The sequence below is a fragment of the Manihot esculenta genome, chromosome 9, assembly GCF_001659605.2.
Source record: "Manihot esculenta cultivar AM560-2 chromosome 9, M.esculenta_v8, whole genome shotgun sequence".
In the NCBI taxonomy this organism is placed as follows: Eukaryota; Viridiplantae; Streptophyta; class Magnoliopsida; order Malpighiales; family Euphorbiaceae; genus Manihot; species Manihot esculenta.
In genome coordinates, this window is record NC_035169.2 from 32,353,947 (window position 1) to 32,375,083 (window position 21,137).

Genomic DNA, 21,137 nt, shown 5'->3' on the forward strand with positions numbered 1-21,137 from the left:
CTTTGCATGGTTAGTTAAGTGCGTTTCAGGGGAGTCTTGGGGAGTTTAATAGAGGTATTGATAAGTTAGTTTGGTCCCTCATTTGCGTCCATCTGTATAGGTACAGACCAGAGGAACCAGAGAGAGCAGCAGTGAGTACTGCTCCAGAGTTTCAGAGCCTGCAGAGTCAGTCAGTCCAGATAGCCAGAGGTGAGTGGAACTAAACTTATGACTTTTAATTGAATCACAAACTGCTTTTAGCATATCTCATGCATCATGTTTATGCCATAGGTTGTTTACATTAGTATTCACGAAAATGTTGCATTGCATTGTTATTTGATGATGTGAGTAAATGCTGAATGATCCAATAGTCACAGACAGGAAGACCAGGAGCCTTTGACTACGCCCTGGCAGGTATATAGCAAAGTCCAGGAGCCTTTGACTACGCCCTGGCAATGGTAAGTTCACAGGTGTTATATACACATATACATATATGACAGGAAGACCAGGTGCTCGATTCTACGCCCTGGCACAGAGTTACTGGGACTATGTGGTGACAGGTTTACTCTTGATGTGGCTTGTCTGTGATATGATGCATTTCATGAGATCATATTTTACTGAGATATTTTACTGTTCTACTCACTGGGCTATAGAGCTCATCCCACTCCCTTAACCCCAGTTTTGCAGGTACAGTGTACAGGGACAGTTCAGCAGAGGTCAGGAAGAGTAAAGAGATCTGTAATAGCTTAGAGTGGACATGTAATATGAAAGAAATGTAATAGTGGTTGCTTGACCTAGTGATGTATGTATTGTACATGATCTGTATATGTATGTATGTTTTCCTGTATGTGAAAACCAGGCTTAACAGGTATGAGTTAACCCATCTAGAGCAAGCTCTAGTCAGGGATACAGAGTACAGAGTACATGAGTACAGAGTACAGAGCTAGTGCATGCACAGGTTAAGCCTTGGTTCAGAAAAGAATTTTATTTTCACAGAAAATGTATGATCATGTATGAGGTTTACAGGTACACAGAGAGTATAGCAGGCTTGCTACGGGTTCTGGCGGCCTTAAGCCGACCTGAATCCTAGCGCCGGTGACGGTCCTTTTTGGGGTCGTTACAGATTGGTATCAGAGCCCTAGGTTCACATGATCGGACCTATAGAGTCAGTGTTGGGCTCAGACAGGTTAGAAATGGTCAAGCACAATAGGAAATCATGTCCACTAGGATAGGGTCTTGAGTCCTATCTGCTATGATATGCCATGAGAGTTGTATGTGTATGATTGATATGTGATGTTTATGTGCTAAGTGGTATGTTATATGTTGTTTTTTCCAGAGTAAAGATGCGAGGAACTCGTCGATCAGCTCGATTGACTGGAGTCCCACCAGAAAATGAGAGACTAGCTGCTCGTCCTCCTGCATTGCCAAGAGCAAGGTCTCAGAGATCTAGCAGGGAAGGTACGTCAATAGACCCTAGAAGGTCTGTAGACGAGAGCAGAAGAGGAACAGTTAGGGGAGGAAGATCAGAGGAAAGGAGGGAAGCTATGGAGATTGATCCGTCTAGAGATGACAGCATGGGTATAGGCAGTTTTGAGGAAGGTATGGGAGAGTCGCAGGGAGGTGCTCAGGCCTCAGGTTTTGGCTATCCATCCTTGTTTCAGGAGCCAGAGTATCCGATGGAGGGGATGTCGGAGTACTCTCGATTTGACCCATATCCTACATACATGCCATATATGCCATATCCTCACTATTACCCATCATATCCACCATATCCTATGTATCCATCTTCCCCTATACATCCAAGTGCAGCACACCTAGAGCTAAATGAACCCAATGAACCAGTACTACCACCAGAACCAGTAGCCCCTGTTGTTGACAGACATGAACCTAGCTCATCTGGAGGTAAAGTCCACATGACGGAGTACTTGAAATTGGATGCTCCTAAATACAACACGGGAGATGATCCATTTGATTACCTCAGAGCCGTTAGGATGATAACCAGTGAATTGGGAGCCGATGATAGGAGAGCCATTGAGATGGCAGGTTTCACAATAAAATGCAAGAAAGCCAGAGAATGGTTTAAGAATTATGTGGAGCCTAGAATGGACAGCATGTCATGGGGAGAGTTCGCCAATGAGTTTGCAGGGTGGGCTTTTCCTGACAGTTCGAGGGAGATGAAAGTAATTGAATTTGAACAGTTGCGACAGACAGATGAGATGAGTGTTGATGAATTTACAGATAAGTTCCTGGATCTGCTTCAGTACGTGGGTCAAGCCTATGATACTGATCAGAAGAAAGCAAGAAGATATACCATGAGACTTCATCCCAGGTATTCTTCTTTGATCCTTCCAGCTGAGAAGGAGAGTTTTCACTCTATTATAGATGCAGCCAGGCAGATGGAAGCTAGTGCCAATATTCAGAAACAATCAAGGGCACAAGTTTCGGGTTCTAAGGCCCCCAGTTCAGGTTCTACAGGCAGTAAAAGATGGGATAGAGCGAGAGGAACAAGGAAAGGGTTCTGGAATAAAGTCAAGTCAGGTCTGGGAATAGGTAGTGGCTCAAGCTCTGGCACAGCTCCAGTCTGCAGACGATGCGGAAAACCACATGGAGGAGTTTGTCGGTTGGGATCTACAGCTTGTTTTCGATGTGGACAGGAAGGGCATATTGCTCGGGATTGTCCGCAGATGACTTTTGCACCATCCCAGCAGATGAGTTCAGGCAGTGTGGTACAGCCAGTTGTACGGCCAGTAGCTCCAGTCATGCCTCAGACTAGTGGCAGAGGCAGAGGTAGAGGGGTAGCCTCTACTTCAGCAGCAGGTTCCCGAGGTGGAAATCCGGTAGCCCCAGCACGGATTTTCACAGTGACACAAGAGGAGGCTAACATGTCGAACACAGTGGTGTCAGGTAATCTCATCATTGGGTGTTCAGATGTGTATGCTTTGATGGACCCCGGTGCTTCTCATTCCTTTATTGCTTCGAGAGCCATAGAGCGATTGGGTTTGATCAGTTCTGAGTTAGAGTATCCTCTCTGGGTCAGTGGACCTAGATGTGACCCATCAGTGGCAGTGTCAGTCTGTCGTTTCAGTCCAGTATTCATAGAGGGTAGATGCCTTCCAGCTGACCTTGTGGTTCTAGACTTGACAGATTTTGATGTCATTCTAGGGATGGATTGGCTATCTGCATATAGTGCTACGTTGGACTGTCGAGAGAAGCTAGTGAGTCTCAGAGACCAGGATGGGTCAGAGTGTGTCTTCAGAGGAGACAGGAGAGGTACACCCAGAGGTATGATTTCAGCCCTTCAGGCTCGTCGTTTGCTTAGGAGGGGTTGTCAGGGGTTTCTAGCTCATGTGAGAGAGCTAGACAGTCAGGTGAAGGAACCAGCCACAGTACCAGTAGTCCGAGAGTTTCTCGATGTGTTCCCAGACGATTTGCCAGGACTACCACCTGATAGGGAGATAGGGTTTGAAATTGAATTACTGCCAGGTACCAGACCTATCTCTATTCCTCCCTACAGGATGGCGCCAGCTGAGTTAATAGAGTTGAAAGAACAGTTGCAGGACTGGGTAGATAAGGGTTTCATCCGCCCTAGTACCTCACCTTGGGGTGCTCCAGTGCTCTTTGTCAGAAAGAAGGATGGATCCCTCAGACTTTGTATCGACTACAGACAGTTGAACAAGGTCACTATCAAGAATAGGTATCCCTTACCACGGATTGATGATCTATTTGACCAGCTAGCTGGAGCAAGTTGTTTCTCGAAAATAGATCTGAGATCTGGGTATCATCAGTTGAGAGTCAGAGAGGCAGATGTGCCTAAGACAGCTTTCCGGACCAGATATGGGCATTATGAGTTCTTAGTGATGCCGTTCGGGTTGACTAACGCCCCTGCAGCATTTATGGATCTCATGAACAGGGTATTCAGTGAGTTTCTGGATCACTTTGTCATTGTGTTTATCGATGATATCTTAGTGTATTCCAGAGATGCAGAAGAGCATGCCCAGCATCTGAGGATTGTTTTGCAGACACTGAGAGAGCATGGTTTGTATGCCAAGTTCTCGAAGTGTGAGTTTTGGTTACGGAGCATTGCCTTCTTGGGACATGTGGTATCAGCAGAGGGTATTGAGGTAGATCCCAAGAAGATAGAGGCTGTAGCTAACTGGCCCAGACCCATGACAGTGACTGAGATTAAAAGCTTTCTGGGACTGGCAGGTTACTACAGGAGGTTCGTTCAGAACTTCTCAAAGATAGCAGCTCCTATGACCAAATTGACTCAGAAGAACCAGAAGTTTATCTGGTCAGACCAGTGTGAAGAGAGCTTTGAGGAGCTCAAGAGGAGATTGACCACAGCACCAGTGTTAGCTCTGCCTGTGAGTAATGAGGACTTCACAGTGTTCTGTGATGCATCTCGAGTGGGATTGGGTTGTGTATTGATGCAGAGTGATAGAGTAATAGCTTATGCTTCTAGACAGTTGAAGAAGCACGAGTTGAATTACCCTACCCATGACCTAGAGATGGCAGCAGTTATCTTTGCCCTTAAGATGTGGCGGCATTACCTCTACGGGGTTAAATGCGAGATCTTTACTGATCACAAGAGTTTACAGTACATCTTAAGTCAGAGAGAGCTAAATTTGCGGCAAAGAAGATGGGTCGAATTGCTCAGTGATTATGATTGTACGATCTAGTATCATCCGGGTAAGGCGAATGTTGTCGCAGACGCCCTAAGCCGGAAATCACTAGGCAGTTTATCCCATATAGCAGCAGAGCGGAGACCAGTTGTAATGGAGCTTTATAAGCTCTTTGACGAGGGATTACAGTTAGAGTTGTCTGGTACAGGTGCATGGATAGCACAGATGAGAGTGACACCTGTGTTTCTAGAGCAGATAGCTCAGAGACAGCATGAGGACCCTGAGTTGATGAAAATCGCCAGGACTGTTCAGTCAGGCAATAGTGCAGAGTTCAGATTTGACAGTAAAGGGATCCTTCGCTATGGGAGTCGACTTTGTGTACCAGATAAGGGCAGTGTGAAGGAAGACATTATGAGGGAAGCTCATAATGCGAGGTATAGTGTTCACCCAGGAGCCACCAAGATGTATCAAGATCTAAAAAGGGTCTATTGGTGGCCAGCCATGAAGAAAGAAGTAGCGCAGTTCGTAACAGCCTGTGAGGTTTGTCAGCGGGTGAAATTAGAGCATCAGAAACCAGCAGGAATGCTTAACCCATTACCGATTCCAGAGTGGAAATGGGAGAACATAGCTATGGATTTTGTAGTGGGTTTACCAGTAGTGTCCAACAGGATAGACTCGATATGGGTGATTGTGGACAGACTCACGAAATCTGCTCATTTTCTTCCAGTACGGAGTAACTATTCTGTGGATAAGTTGGCACAGGTCTATCTGGATGAGATAGTAAGATTACATGGAGTTCCAGTGTCTATAGTTTCAGACAGAGGACCTCAGTTTACTTCTCGCTTTTGGCGGAGTCTGCAAAGTGCGATGGGCACGAGATTAGAGTTTAGTACTGCTTTCCACCCACAGACTGATGGACAGTCAGAAAGGACCATCCAGACCATAGAGGATATGCTTCGCCTATGTGTGTTAGACTTTGGCGGTTCTTGGCGGCAGCATCTACCTTTGGTGGAGTTTGCCTACAATAACAGTCATCATGCTAGCATTGGGATGGCTCCTTATAAAGCATTATATGGGAGGAAGTGCAGATCCCCTGTTTGCTGGGAAGAGGTAGGAGAGAAGGCTCTTGCAGGGCCAGAGTTAGTAGACATTACCAGTAGAATGGTGCCCATGATCAGAGAGAGAATCAGAACAGCTCAGAGTAGACAGAAAAGTTATGCAGACGTTCGCAGAAAGCAGTTAGAGTTTCAGGAGGGTAATTGGGTATTGCTGGAAGTGTCTCCAATGAAAGGAGTGGTTCGTTTTGGGAAGAAGGGTAAGTTGGCTCCACGATACATTGGACCCTTTGAGGTGTTGCAGAGGATCGGAAATGTGTCGTATAAGCTAGATTTACCTGCTTCTATGGAGAGAATTCACCCGGTATTTCATGTTTCTATGCTACGACAGTTTGTGTCAGATCCGAATCAGGTTCTGAATGAGCCTGAAGTGGAGATTCATACGGATCTCACCTATATAGAGCAGCCAGTGCGGATTCTGGACACGCAGATCAGACAGCTAAGGAACAAGGAGATTCCGATGGTGAAAGTGTTATGGAACCACCATAACCTAGAAGAGTGCACATGGGAGACACGGGAGTCTATGCTCCAGCAGTATCCATATTTGTTTTGAGGTTAGTATCCTCCTTGTGTTTTGTTTTTGTATGTTTTAGGAACATCCGAGGACGAATGTTCTTAAGGAGGGGAGAATGTAATACCCGGCTAGAGTCTGGCACCGGAATTCCTGTTGTTTGGTGGAATCCGGGGTGTCGGAATTCTAGAAAAAGGTAGAATTTACAGACAGGAAGACCAGGAGCCTTTGACTACGCCCTGGCACGTATAGTAAAGACCAGGAGCCTTTGACTACGCCCTGGCAGGTATATAGCAAAGTCCAGGAGCCTTTGACTACGCCCTGGCAATGGTAAGTTCACAGGTGTTATATACACATATACATATATGACAGGAAGACCAGGTGCTCGATTCTACGCCCTGGCACAGAGTTACTGGGACTATGTGGTGACAGGTTTACTCTTGATGTGGCTTGTCTGTGATATGATGCATTTCATGAGATCATATTTTACTGAGATATTTTACTGTTCTACTCACTGGGCTATAGAGCTCATCCCACTCCCTTAACCCCAGTTTTGCAGGTACAGTGTACAGGGACAGTTCAGCAGAGGTCAGGAAGAGTAAAGAGATCTGTAATAGCTTAGAGTGGACATGTAATATGAAAGAAATGTAATAGTGGTTGCTTGACCTAGTGATGTATGTATTGTACATGATCTGTATATGTATGTATGTTTTCCTGTATGTGAAAACCAGGCTTAACAGGTATGAGTTAACCCATCTAGAGCAAGCTCTAGTTAGGGATACAGAGTACAGAGTACATGAGTACAGAGTACAGAGCTAGTGCATGCACAGGTTAAGCCTTGGTTCAGAAAAGAATTTTATTTTCACAGAAAATGTATGATCATGTATGAGGTTTACAGGTACACAGAGAGTATAGCAGGCTTGCTACGGGTTCTGGCGGCCTTAAGCCGACCTGAATCCTAGCGCCGGTGACGGTCCTTTTTGGGGTCGTTACACCATTGATCGCACTTCCCTTCGAAATTTATAAGTGTCAACCAAACGAAAAGGCAACATCTAATTAGTAGGACGGGTTCCCTTCTCTAACGGTCATAAATAATCGTTGGAGAAGCGAAAGGGCAGTTGATAACGTATAAAAAATAGGACCCTTAAGATCGTGATACGTGTACATGTAAATCAAAAGCCTTTCCATCTGGTTAGACTGGGCAGTAAGAAATCTGACTTATTAAGTACAAAGAATCAGACCAGTAACACTTCTAAGTTTACCCAAGCCCAGAGCGGATAGACCGACCTTCTAAAAAATCGAAAGGGACGGACAGACCGATCTCCTCACAAGCCTACAATGAGGTTTTGAATGCCGACGTGGCCGACTTCAATAACTAGAAGGAGCTCATTTCAATGTAGATTGGATGAGCCTGGTACATCATGATGAAGCCAGAGTAAAGATACCGACCTTCGCCTCCTTGGTACGACACAATGATCATAAGTGCATGTGTAAAGGGTACGACCGACCAGCTCTGCATTTATTATTCTATAGCCCATCATTAATGTATTGCCTGACACACCTGTACAAAAAGCATCCCTGCCCCATCAGAAGGGGACATGGCACCAGGAGCATCAATTTTATTCAAAGGTATTTATACACCGGACTAACCCTAAAAGGGGACTCTCTTTCTCTAAAAAGGAATCTCTCTCTGTCTCTGGTGGTCACACAGCAAGAACCACCATTCTCTTCTCTTCTCTGTTTTACTTCTCTTAACTCCATGAAGTTCCTAGGTCTGACTTGAGAGTCGAAGAGTCTCCATCAGAAACTTCCTCGATGATCCCTTGGCTGTCTTCTTCATTTTAGAGGCCCCAATCCTTAAAGTCAAGTATAAAGGGATCTAACGGATCGATCACAGAATGATGATCAACTCAGCGAATCAGAGCTCTGCTTAGGTGTCCTTATCTGGATACCTTACCGAATCTTACCATTATCAATTACCAACCCTTCATCACCGTTAGCAGCAACACTCCTATCCGACTCCAATAAAACCTCACAACATGAAACCGAATCTATCTCAAAACCATAACAAAACTTAACTCAAAACAAAAACAAATCATAACAAAAAAATTTATAGAAGTGCAATTTTCGCCGAAGGCGAAAGAACCCAATGAAGTCTTTGCCCTTTTTTTTTCTTTTTCTTTCTCTCGGCTTTTCTCTCCTTTTTCTCGCCTAACCTTCACAAGAATATTATCTATTTGACTACTCTCTATAAAATATCAATAAATATATACTTTCATGGACAAAGAAAAATACTAAATTATTTTTATATTACTAAGTTTTGTTAAAATTAATATTTGTTTCACTTTACTTTTAAAGCTCATTAGTTTAGCCCAGTTTTTTACACTATCAAATTCAAAATTCATTCGTTTAATTTTTTCCACTAATCATATTTAAAATGATTTCTTTAAATATATAGCTTTTTTAGTCTTTTAAAAATTAAACTTATATACCTTTAATTTCTAAAAAATATCAATTAAAACTGAATCCATTTATTAAAAAATTCAATTAAAAAACTGAATTCAATTAATTTATTCACTTTTTTTTATGTTAACCGAAATGAGCTCCAGCCCTTTCCTATCAATCAATTAAAATTAATTATAATTGTGGCACAAAAGGACGTAGAAAAAAATCGGTTTAATCGAATTAATTTAAATTTAAATTTTTATTATTTTTTTAATTCAATTTTTATTTTTAAAAAATTTAATTATTTTAATTTGATGTGATTTTAATAAAAAAAATTAAAAAATTAAATCAAATCAATTAATAATAATAATATATTATTTTTAATAATATAAAAATTAAATAATAAAATATTTTAATTAAATTTTAAAATATTAATTTAAAAAATCTAATAAAAATTCAATCAATTAAATTAAATAAAATTAAATTAAATGAAACTAATTTAATTTTTATAAATATTAAAATTTTAATTTTAATTTATTAAATTTAATTTAATTTTAAACCGAATGCAGGTAATACTTATCGACACAGCAAATTTGAGAAGATAATGGTGTTTAGCAGTTCTCGAAATAATACTAATAATTAAGGTAAAAAATGAAAAAAAATACTAATAATAATAATAATAATGGCGTTAGCGTGCGCGTGGTTTCTCCAAATAATTTTGTTAATAAATAATGCAAGAATATTCTCTAATTATTCACGTGATAAAAATAGTTAAGAGAATTTCCAAATAATCTTTTCTTCTAAGCGCTTGTTTCCCAAAATATTCGCTGTAATAAACTAATACAATTTCCATTTTATTACAAGTAGCTTAATGAAAATTTCTCACCGGAATTTTTTATAGAAAAAGAATTTTTTATACATTCATTTAAATAAAAAGTTAATATAATAAATATATATATATATATATATATATTTTCTAATAGAGGTCATCGATGGGTGGCTGACCAAATAGTCTCCGTCCGCGCTAAACGCGCTTCATCCTTCATAATATAGCATCGTTTCGCAGCGCCTTGCCCCTCTGCCCATTTGCTTTCTTTTAATTCATCCTAATCTGCCTTCGCATTCATATTTCCAACACATCCCCATCTCCATGGAGGCTCAAACCAAGCCCACCCTCTCCAGGAAATCATCCTCCAACTCCTCCTTCCGCCTCCGCAGCCCTAGCCTAAATTCCCTCCGTCTCCGCCGCATCTTTGATCTCTTCGACAAGAATGGTGATGGCATGATCACTGTCCAGGACCTTAACCAAGCCCTCACACTTCTAGGCCTCGATGCTGACTTCTCCGAGCTTGAATCCACCATCAGATCTCATATTAAGCCAGGCAATGATGGTCTTGAGTTTGAAGATTTTGTATGCCTCCATCATTCCTTGGATGAAACTTTCTTTAGCAACGACGAGCAGAGTGAGGTGAATCAACAAGATGGAATGACGCAAGAGGAATCTGATCTGTCGGAGGCTTTCAAGGTGTTTGATGAGGATGGTGATGGGTACATTTCTGCACATGAACTGCAAGTGGTGTTGAGGAAATTAGGTATGCCAGAAGCTAAGGAGCTCGACAGAGTTGAGCAGATGATCTGCTCTGTTGATAGCAATCACGATGGCCGTGTCGATTTCGTCGAATTTAAGGACATGATGCGAAGCGTTATCGTTCGCAGCGCTTAATTGATCCTCTCTTTCATTGTTTCCCTTTCTGCAGCTTTGTTTTTGTTTGAAAATTTTCCTGGGTAGTTAGTTGTGTACCAACGCCCCGCATGGAGCACCCTGCATGCAAATTGTTCAGGTTTTGTATGCAAATTGTAAATTGGAAAAAAAAAAAAAAATCTTTTTTGAATGTAAGGATTTGAATTAATTACACCTATTTTTAAAAAAATGGAATTGGGATTTTGTTTGTGAAGTTTTCAAGTTATTCATTGAATTAGAAAAAAATGGCCTGTAATTAATTCTGAACAATTTGGCTTTTTAATGTTTTACTTCATAAGGACACTTCTCAACATGTGCAACCACAGTATGAAATAAATTAAAGAAAGAAAAACAATGTACAGTTGTGAAAATGAAAAAGTAAATAGCTGATTTTGTCAATTCCTTGAGAATCATTTTCTACTTTGGCACACCAGAACTTTTGGTCAATTATGAGATGAAAAGCAATTCAAAGAAGCAATTATCAGTTGGCCGGACCTCGGCCCCAATCTCGCTTTAGTGGTATGTCCGGGTTGGATTAAATCAGGACGGCAACTGTCGACTATGTCCCTGAACTTTGGGGGAATGACTGTCTCACCAAAAAAGAACAAAAAACCCTTTTTGCAGATTAAAAAAAATTTATCAGCCGGCAAGCTAGCTGTTGTAGCCAATCCCTTGAAGGTCTAGGATGATTGGAGCTCACATAAGCATACAAGCTCCAATTTTTAAAGTTAAGAGTCTGCTAATAATACTATTATTTTGCTCCAAATTTTTATTATTTAGGATGAGAATTTTACATCCGCAAGATATGAACCATGATATTAATTTTCAATGTGTTTTCATCTTATCAAATTTTAATTGATTTGATTAAAATCAATTAGTCCAATCTAATTTACCAAAGGGGAAGGCTAAAATTTCCATCTAAAATCTGATTTTGCAAGGACTCTTCCAGGGCCTTAGATGGTGGTCCCCCATTAATTTACCTTAAGCTGATGGATGATTTGCTGGTCAAGATCTATGTGCATGCCAAGTTTTTTCTATAGCTAATGTATAATCGTATATTAGTTTCCTCAGCTTTACGTCTTTGGTTGCATGTGCAAGAAAAGTTGTATTCAGCTTCAGGGCAGTGTCTGCTATAGACCATTTTGGATATTTTTCAGAAATCTGGGAGAATTGTGTCTGTTCTTAAATTTGATAATAACAAAACAGATTGGAACGTCCCTTCAAATTACCTCAAATTCTGGGGTTGATTTGATATTTTACGCCAACCTCAATAGATTAAGGAACAGGTACGTTTATTAGATGTAAATGCATGCAGGTCCAGATACGAAATTTCAGGGTTCTATTTCATTTTCCTTTTTCTCCTCTGGAGCAGAAACTATGTGTTCCTCTTTTATTATTTCTGATTTCCTTGGAAGAATGGAACAATCTGCCAATTTCCCCTCAATTGACAGAGATTAAGGAATAGTTAATTTTATTAAAGCATATTAATTAAATAATAATTTTCCCAAAAAATAATGCCATGTTTTGTTTTCTTTATCTTAAAATTTGAACAAAAAAATTTCAATTAAATTTCTTTCACAATTGTGAACGTATTTTATTTTTCAAAATAAAAAAATCTTTAAATTAAAAAATAAAAATATTTTATTTTAAATATGAGAATTTAATAAAAATAAATCAAGTGATTGAATTCTTCCTTAACGTTAAACAGGGGATAATGAAATAAGCATTTCTTAGTACAAAGCTTTTTTCATCTTATATTTTGTCCTCTTCACTTTTTAAATTTACGTTAAACAGGTGTATTGTTTGATTTGAATCCAAACTTAATTTTATATATAATATTTTAATTTTTCATATTTTTTCCATTAATATTTTAAATGAAAGTTGGATAAGTAAGAGCAGGGTGAGCATTCGGTCGGTTCGATTCAAAATCGAATCGAATCGAATAAACTGAAAATCGAAATTTTAGTATTTATGAAAACCGAACCGATTTTGATCAGAAACCGAATCGAATCGAACCAGACCGATTTGGTTCGATTCGATTCGGTTTGATCGGTTTTGATTTTTAATAATTTTTTTATTTTTTACACTTTATTTTTAATATTTTAAAATTTAATTAAAATATTTTAATTTTAATATGATTTAATTTCTCTATATTGAAAAAATATATTATTATCACTAATTGGTTCGGTTCGGTTTTTTTGATTTTTTTTTTATCAAAATCGAACCGAATCAAAATAACTAAAATTTCTGAAATTAAAAATTAAATCGAACCAAAATGTATAAAAAATCGAACTAAATTTTTAAATCAATTCAGTTTGGTTGATTTTTTCAATTTGAACCGAATAATGGTACGTACGTAAGAGCATAAGAGACCGTTCGATCCGAATTGTGGCTTTGTTAAGTTTTTCTAGATTATAATTAATAAGATTAGATTTAAAAAAAAAAAAAATCTAATGTAGCTACACAGCCATAGCCATTGGCGGGCTGAGCGGTCATTGTCCAATTCCATCACGGGATTGCAGATGCAAGAGGCTGATAAATTGGCACCAAATCTGCAATATATATTTATATATTATGGGTTGGGCTCTTCTAAGTCACGAATATCGAAACACGGGGGAGGTTTAGGGACTTCAGGTTCAACATTGTGCAGCTTGATTGCTCCAATTCACTAACCAACTGCCTATGCCATTGTCTCTTCTGCAACTTTGGACCAAACTCTTCTTTTTTATTTATTTCAAAATAATATATTTTCATAATCTGTAATTAAAAATTAACAAGTTGGAGGTAGTGTTAATCACCACCATGCACATGCCTTCACCAGCTCTGATCTTCGTAATCTGTAATTGTGATTTATTTTCTATATATATTTTTTATTTTTCTCAAAGATTTGTTTTCTATATATCATTATTCTTAATCGAATAATTAGCGTATTATTAACACTGCCTCGTTTACATAATCATTTTTAGCTTAATGCTTCGTATTAGTTCGCTCAAATGGAAAGCAAAATTATCGAATTTCGAGATCTAGATCTGGAAGAAAGTCTCTCATTTAGTAGCTGCTACGACTTCAACTCCTCTTCCTCTCTCGTTACCTTCAATAATAATAACAGTGAAGACGACAATGAATCGTACATCGAAATTGCCCTTGAAGCCGCAGATGTCAGCGATGGTGTAGAAAACGAGGACGACTGCGATGACGAAATGGAGTTGCGTTTATCATTTTCATCTAGCGTGCTCCTTCCAGTCGAGACAAAAGCAATAGATTTATACGACTCGGTGACTTCTTGTACATCTTCTTTATCGTCATCTTCTTCGTCGGCGTTTACTCTTTGCTCTTCCTCCACGGATGCAGAAAGTCAGCGGAATCAACAGGTGGAGTCCGAGCTTTGTAGTTGTATAATGCCGAAGAGTATTAGAAGCAAGGTAGAGTTTCCGGCAGTTAACCGCTTCGTCAATTCTTTCACTTCCAGTTTTAGGGACTCATCGGAGATTGACCTAGGACTGGGAGATAGTCGTTCGCCGCATGCCAACCCCTTGGACCTCATGGCCGGCAGGTATTTGCTCTTCTAAAATAGAAATGTTTTGTTTTTTTATTCGCTAAATACATTTACACTTTTGAATTTTATTTTAAAAAAATTTCGGTAATACCTTAAATTTTGAAAATATTCTATAACATATGTAAGCATAATCATATATTCTATATACGAAAGACTCAAATTTTTGCTTAATTTTATTATTAATAATGAATAATTTGATATTAATAATCATATATAACATGAACACTCTATTTTAAAGTACAAATTTTTGTGCTAAAAATTTATATTTTATAAAATTAATTTTTTTCGAAAATCAATTTATAATTTTATCTTAAAATTAATTTTTATTTTTATTTTGTACATGTAATTGGCTCTTTTTGTGTATATAAATTATCATGGATGATGTAGGAGATTCGGGATCAATAGCCAAATTCCAACTCTTGTACAGATTTTATTTCATAATTTTAATGATTGCATTGCATATGTGATTACTGAAGTGGTCCTCTTGTCTTGAAGCAATAGCACAACGAAGCCATCAAAAATAACAGGAGCAGCAACAACAAACATAAACAGAGGGATGATGATGAAAGTCCTTATAAAATTTCGAGCCATGAAACTGGGGACATTAATAGCATCAATTCTCAAGGCTCCCCAGGCAAAATCTTCCATTGACAAAGATAAAGTACGTGAAGAGACATTGTGGGCCTGTAATCAGAGTCTCATGCACAAGAGGAGGTCACTGCAAGAAGGGAGGCAAGGAGAGAGGCCAAGAGTTTTAGAACTGAATTTGGACACAATTAGGGGGGCATTGGAAACCATGAGTATTAGGAGCCTTGGCCGCAGAGATAGAAGAAGAACAAAAAGCTACAGTGGTTCTACCAAATCCTCCCCAATTCACCAGAGATTTCCATCTGAAACTTGTAAAATTTCATCAGCTGTAACTGATAACTCAATTCAAGCTGCTATTGCTCATTGTAAAAAATAATTTGGCCCAAATGTTTGATATTTTGCGTTCAGCATTTCAGCTTCTTTTTTTCTTTCTTTTTTCTGATTAATCAATTACCAGAATTTTTTTTTTTCTCTTAAATAGCTTGAATTTCATCTTTTGTGTGCCAATAATTAATCAAAACTTCCTTAATTCTATATTTTAATGTTATAATTCATGTAATTTCATGTTTATAAACATTTTGAAATTTGGGATGTTAACTTATTCAAAATTAAAACACTTAAAAATGAGTTGAAATGATATAAATTTTTGAAGTTTAAATTCGAGGAACTTAACAATTTTAAAACTTAATAAATCTAAACTAGTCGGCAGGGAATTTGAAAAAACAAAAATCAGTTTATAATTTTGTCTTTTTTTAATATATCAACACTTTTTTATTTAAATATCTCAATCATTATATAATAATATATTCAACAAAAAAGTTTTATTAATTAAAAAAGCATGATTTTCAAATAATTGGCATATGAGTGGGATCCACCCTTTGTTATAAACGTGAAACTTGTCCGGATAAGGTCAATAAAGAGCTGTAAAGGAATCTACTGAGTTTAGACAAAAGCATCTGAGTAAGTCCAGCAGATCAACTCAGGGTCTTATAAAGAGACAAAACCGAAAGGCAGAGGCCAAAAATATGGAAGGTATTGCAGCAGCAACCCAAGTTTTCTGGTCTTTGATTCTAATCGGAGTATGTCTTCTCTTCAAGAAACTGTGGGATGCGATGTGGCTGAAACCTCGCAGGATTCGTTTAACCCTCAGCAGACAAGGAATCCGAGGCCCAAAACCTTCTTTCTTATATGGGAACATTCAAGAAATGCAAAATATCCAGTCAATGCTTATCAAAGATCAAGCTTCTGAGTTCCATTCTCAGCCTGCTGTGTCTCACAACTCTTGGGTTACATCCATCTTCCCCTACCTCCACCTCTGGGCTCAACAATATGGTAAGTTTTCTCACTTGTTTTCTTGTTATTTTCTTGGCATTCAATCTGACTTAGAAGAGGAAGAAGGAAAAAATTTAGGGCTTAGAGTTAAAAATAAAATATTTATATATTTGAGATTCGATCCCCGGATTACAGTTAAAATTGGTTCCGAACGTGCCAGAGTAGCTTCTAGCATCATTTTTTATTATTATTTTTTAAGAATGGTTCTCATTTATTTTTTTAATTATTAAAATATTAGAATTATATTAATTAATATATTATTTTTATATTATATTAATTTAATAATTTTATATTATTTTTTATTATAATAAATTTTTTATAATATATTTTATTAATTTTAATATATTATTATAATAATATTATAATTAAATAATACTAATTATAAATTTATTTATCAATTATAAATTTATTGATACGTAATTATTATATTTTATATATTTTATTATTTTTAATATATAAAAATATTATAAAATTTGATAAAAAAAACTGTAAAAAAATATTTAAAATTATAATATTATGTATAAAAATACTGAACTAAATCATTAATAAAAAATTAATTAATTAATTATATAAATATTTATTAAAGACAATAAATTTAATTATTTTATTCTATTATTAAATTAATTTATTTATTTATTTTTCTTTAATAAATTATAAATCATTAGGATTCTCATGTAATATTTAATAGTAATATAATATAATTCTAAACTTTGCATGTGGCTACTGGTTGTTTATAATTCATCAAAAAATAAATTAATTAAGTAATTAATTTAATGATGTGATAATTTAATAGCATTATAATAATATAATTTTGACTTCAAAAAAAAATAATATAATTTTAAATATTTGTGAGTATGGTCCTTTTACTATTAACTTTTACCGTACTTTTATATATTAAAAATATTTTTATAAAATATAATAACTATGTGATACTAATATTTTATGGAATTATGAAATAATATTTTTATATGATTAAACGTGTATAAAATTAATGATAATTACAGTATTATTATATCAATTTATTTAAATAAGAATATTTTATAAAATTATGAAATAATATTTTTATGTGATTAAACGTATATAAAATTACTGATAATTACAGCATTATTATATCAATTTATTAAAATAATATAAAATTTAATTATTAGATAAATATATATGATATCATTAAATTATTTTTATTATTAATAATCGCAATCGAATTATTTTTATACATCTAATCACAATATAATATTAATTTTATAATTTTAAAATTATATAATATCAAGTAATTTTTTATTTAAATATTAATAATAAAATTTATTAAATAATAATATATTAAAATTATAAAAAATATTTATTATTATAAAATATAATATAAATAATATTATTAAATTAATATAATATATTAATAATTCAGTTCAAAAAATATATATTAATAATTAAAAACATAAAATTAGCTTGATGCCATTTTAAGTGGTGCAGTCCACGATTCTAAAAAATAAAAAATAAAAGAAAAAATGGACGGACGCTGTTTAAAATAGTATCAAGCCATCATTTAAAAAAAAAAATTGATGCTTTTATATAAAAAGCGTCAGACCTTGATATCTTTTATAAGAGCGCGTGGACATTTTTGATCGCCATTTAATGGTCAAATGTGGATTAAAAGGCGTAAAAAATTATTTTTGACCGTCATCTAACGGTCAAAATTTAAATTCATAAGTATTTTATTTTTGACTTTAAATTGATAATTTAATTTATTTTCAATTTAAATTGACAAAAAAACTCGAAAATTTAAGAGACTAACATCTATATCATACAGGGTCAATATTCATGTACGCTACTGGGAACAAGCAACATCTGTACATAGGTCAACCAGAGTTGCTCAAGGAATTGAATCTGCACAAATCCTTGGATTTGGGCAAGCCAACTTATCTCTCCAAGACCATGGAGCCCATGCTGGGTGATGGCATCATAAAGGCTAATGGATCTCACTGGGCCTATCAGAGGAAGCTTATGGCCCCTGAATTCTTCCTCCACAAGGCTAAGGTACATGCCAATTATACCAATTATAGAATTTGAAAAGATGATTTTTTTTTTATGGGTATTTAATATAATTGCAGTATATGTTGGGGCTAATGGAGGAATCTACTATAGACATGATAAGGACATGGCAAAGCCAAGTTGATAACAATGGAGGAGTTGCAGATATAACTGTTGATAAGGATTTGAAGTGTGTGTCTGCAGATATTATCTCTAAAGCTTGTTTTGGCAACTCTTACTCACAAGGCAAACAAATCTTTGCAAAAATGGATGCTCTTCAAGGAGCTATGTCTAAACCAAGTCTACTTTTTGGACTCGCAAACTTCAGGTTCACCTCCTTTCCCTTCATAAACATAAACAACGTTAAATCGGTTGTCTGAAAATTCAATGGTTTTTCACATTTCCTTAAAACAATTTGACTGCAATTTGCAGATTTCTCCCCACGAAGAGCAATAGGGAAATATGGATGTTACAGAAAGAGGTAGAAACACTGATATTAGAAGTAGTGAACGCTCGCAGAGAAGAATTACAAAGCTCTAGCAAATCCAAGAAGGACTTGCTAGAAGCTTTACTAGAAAGTTCTACCAATAGCGAAGACTTCATCAATCCTCGTAGTACAGATCGTTTCATAGTGGACAACTGCAAAAACATCTACTTTGCAGGCCATGAGACCACTGCTCTTACGGCCTCGTGGACCTTGATGCTTCTTGCATTATACCCCGAGTGGCAACAACGCGTTCGAGCTGAGATCTTCGACATCTGTGGTGGTAAAGTCGAAGACAGCTTCCAAGATTTGGACAAACTTCGTCAGTTAAAATCGGTATTTATTTACAACTTTCAGTTCAGCAAGTTAAATTTACATGAATTTTCATTTCTTAAACTTCCCATCTGCAGCTAACAATGGTGATCCACGAAACTCTGAGACTCTATGGTCCAGCTGTAATAACATCAAGGGAAGCTTTTGCTGACATGAAGGTGGGAGATTTAACTGTGCCAAAAGGCACCAACATTTGGATACCAGTCACGACACTGCATCGAGATCCTGATAACTGGGGTCCTGATGTTGGTGAATTCAAGCCAGAGAGATTTGCAAGAGGCATAGCTGAAGCTTGCAAGTATCCGCAGTCATATATTCCATTTGGTTTCGGGAGCCGTTTATGCATTGGGCAGACATTTGCCATGCTAGAACTGAAAATACTTGTATCCTTAATGCTATCAAACTTTTGTTTCTCAATGTCTCCAGAGTATCGCCATTCCCCTGTCTTTAAGATGCTGCTAGTGCCTCAACATGGCATCAGACTCATGGCAAGGAGATTGCAAAGGGAGGATGTGGTGGCCCAGAAATAAGCCTAATCATTGTTTATGTACTTAATTATTATCTATTAATAATGACTTTCTCAAAGACATTACCAAAACGAGCAAAGTGATAATTTTTTTTTTAATATATGTTAGTATTATTAAAAAGGTTATGTGTGTAGCTGTTTTTATTTGCTTTGTTTACGTGTATAAAGGGAATCCATTAATTAAATAAAAATAAAAATTTAGAGTGTTACCAGATTTTAAATATTATTTATTTTAAACAAAAAAAACTATGGTGCCCTGAGTTTTATATGTTAACTGTTGAGCATAACCAATCATTAAATGGCAGACAGAAAAGATACCAAAACATTGGTGGAAGAAGACATGAATAATGTATTAATTTGAATGAGTCAAGATGTGCTATTAAAATTTCCTTTTATGTTGTTAGTTAATATTTATTTTTTGATAATTAGAGTTTTCTGTAATTTTGATATTGCTATTACTCTAAACTTATGCTGTCGTTTGACATGAATAATTTGAAAAAAAAAATTATTAAATTATTAATAATTTTATTGATGTGACCGAATGTCATTAATAATTTTAGTGATGTGATCCAAATTACAATTAGTGCTATGATTTGTTAAAATTTATAAAAAAAAATATTATAATTTATTAAAATTTATAAAAAACAGTGAGATGGTGTGTCAATAGCCCTCGTTCCAATACTCATATTAATAAATTAAAGAGTAGAGTGAATATAAAAAATTACTTAAAACTTGAAAGGAGTTGTATAAAAAAATTATGTATATTTACTCGTATGATTATTTTTTTTATAATGTAAAAAAATAGAGATAAATATAATATTTTTTCATGATTTGATAATGATGTGATCCACTGGTTGATTAAATAATTTTACCGATTAATATGTTGATAATCCATAATTACAGATGTGATTGAGATATATTAAAATATGTAACGATATTTTATATTTAGACTCAATCTATTAAGAATTGAACGAGTCTTAATAATAAATCGAATAATCAAGGTGTTTAAAATTTTCTTTTTATGAGTAAAACTGCATTGTAATACTTTTAGCAAGTGATTTTATTTTGTATCATTATTGTGTAATATCAAAAATTAAAAATTCATTCATTTTAAATAAAAATTTAAAAAAAAATCAATTGAATTAAAATTTTATAAAATTTTTTATTTTAAATAAAAAAATTTAGTTTTATGAAAAAAATAAAAAGAATACAGATATTTACAATTCACTTTGACAAAATCCATTTATTAAAAAATAAAATATTTTTAATGAATATTTATTACATGAGAGATCTCATCCAAAAAATATTTTAAATTTAATATTAATCAAACTCAAATTTAATTATTTTTTTTTTAAATAATTGAACGTATCAAAGTGAAATTGATTTAACACTTAGAAAACTCGTCTCGGTAAGTGAAAAAAAAAAATTAAAATAACAAAATGAAATTTAAAATATATTTAATTTATTTATTAAATATAATCGATGACGGTTACTTAACAGTTAGTAGCTGATATATATGGTTGATTTTAACTGACATAATTTTTAATTTAGATTTTTTTTAAAATGATTTAATTTATATGTTTGATAAATTTTATCTAACGTTGGTATGTAAAATAATTAATAAGTTTTTTTTTTTTGAAGTCAATAATTAATAAGTTATATATCAGTTTATTATATTAATAAAATAAATATAAAATTATTAATTTATTATATAACATATTAATGATTAAAATATAATGAGTTCTTATTCACATATAAAAAATTAATAATGAATATTTTAATTATTATTTTTAATATTTTTTAATTTATATATTATATGTTGTAATTTTAAATAATTTATTAATGTAAAAAAATTTTAATTTTAACAAATTATAATTAATAAA

General features: G+C 35.0%; 3 protein-coding genes across 4 annotated transcripts; all 3 read left to right on the forward strand.

Moving 5' to 3' along the window:
* The first annotated feature begins 9,672 nt into the window (after positions 1-9,672).
* LOC110622425 (probable calcium-binding protein CML43) lies at positions 9,673-10,624 on the forward strand. The gene has a single exon (XM_021766918.2). It carries the CDS (start codon positions 9,823-9,825, stop codon positions 10,393-10,395), a length of 573 nt encoding a protein of 190 aa, XP_021622610.1. The 5' UTR covers positions 9,673-9,822; the 3' UTR covers positions 10,396-10,624.
* A 2,415-nt stretch (positions 10,625-13,039) lies between these two features.
* LOC110623661 lies at positions 13,040-14,966 on the forward strand. Of its 2 annotated transcripts, none has more exons than XM_021768664.2 (2): positions 13,040-13,966; positions 14,471-14,966. In XM_021768664.2, exons 1-2 carry the CDS (start codon positions 13,407-13,409, stop codon positions 14,931-14,933), a joined length of 1,023 nt encoding a protein of 340 aa, XP_021624356.1. In that variant the 5' UTR covers positions 13,040-13,406; the 3' UTR covers positions 14,934-14,966. The 2 variants fall into 2 exon arrangements, with proteins under 2 accessions (XP_021624356.1, XP_021624355.1); XM_021768663.2 differs by having other exon boundaries at positions 13,042-13,966; positions 14,465-14,966.
* A 536-nt stretch (positions 14,967-15,502) lies between these two features.
* On the forward strand, positions 15,503-19,380 carry LOC110622403 (cytochrome P450 714C2). The gene is made up of 5 exons (XM_021766892.2): positions 15,503-15,889; positions 17,691-17,917; positions 17,992-18,239; positions 18,344-18,731; positions 18,806-19,380. Exons 1-5 carry the CDS (start codon positions 15,583-15,585, stop codon positions 19,256-19,258), a joined length of 1,623 nt encoding a protein of 540 aa, XP_021622584.1. The 5' UTR covers positions 15,503-15,582; the 3' UTR covers positions 19,259-19,380.
* Positions 19,381-21,137: the final 1,757 nt, after the last annotated feature.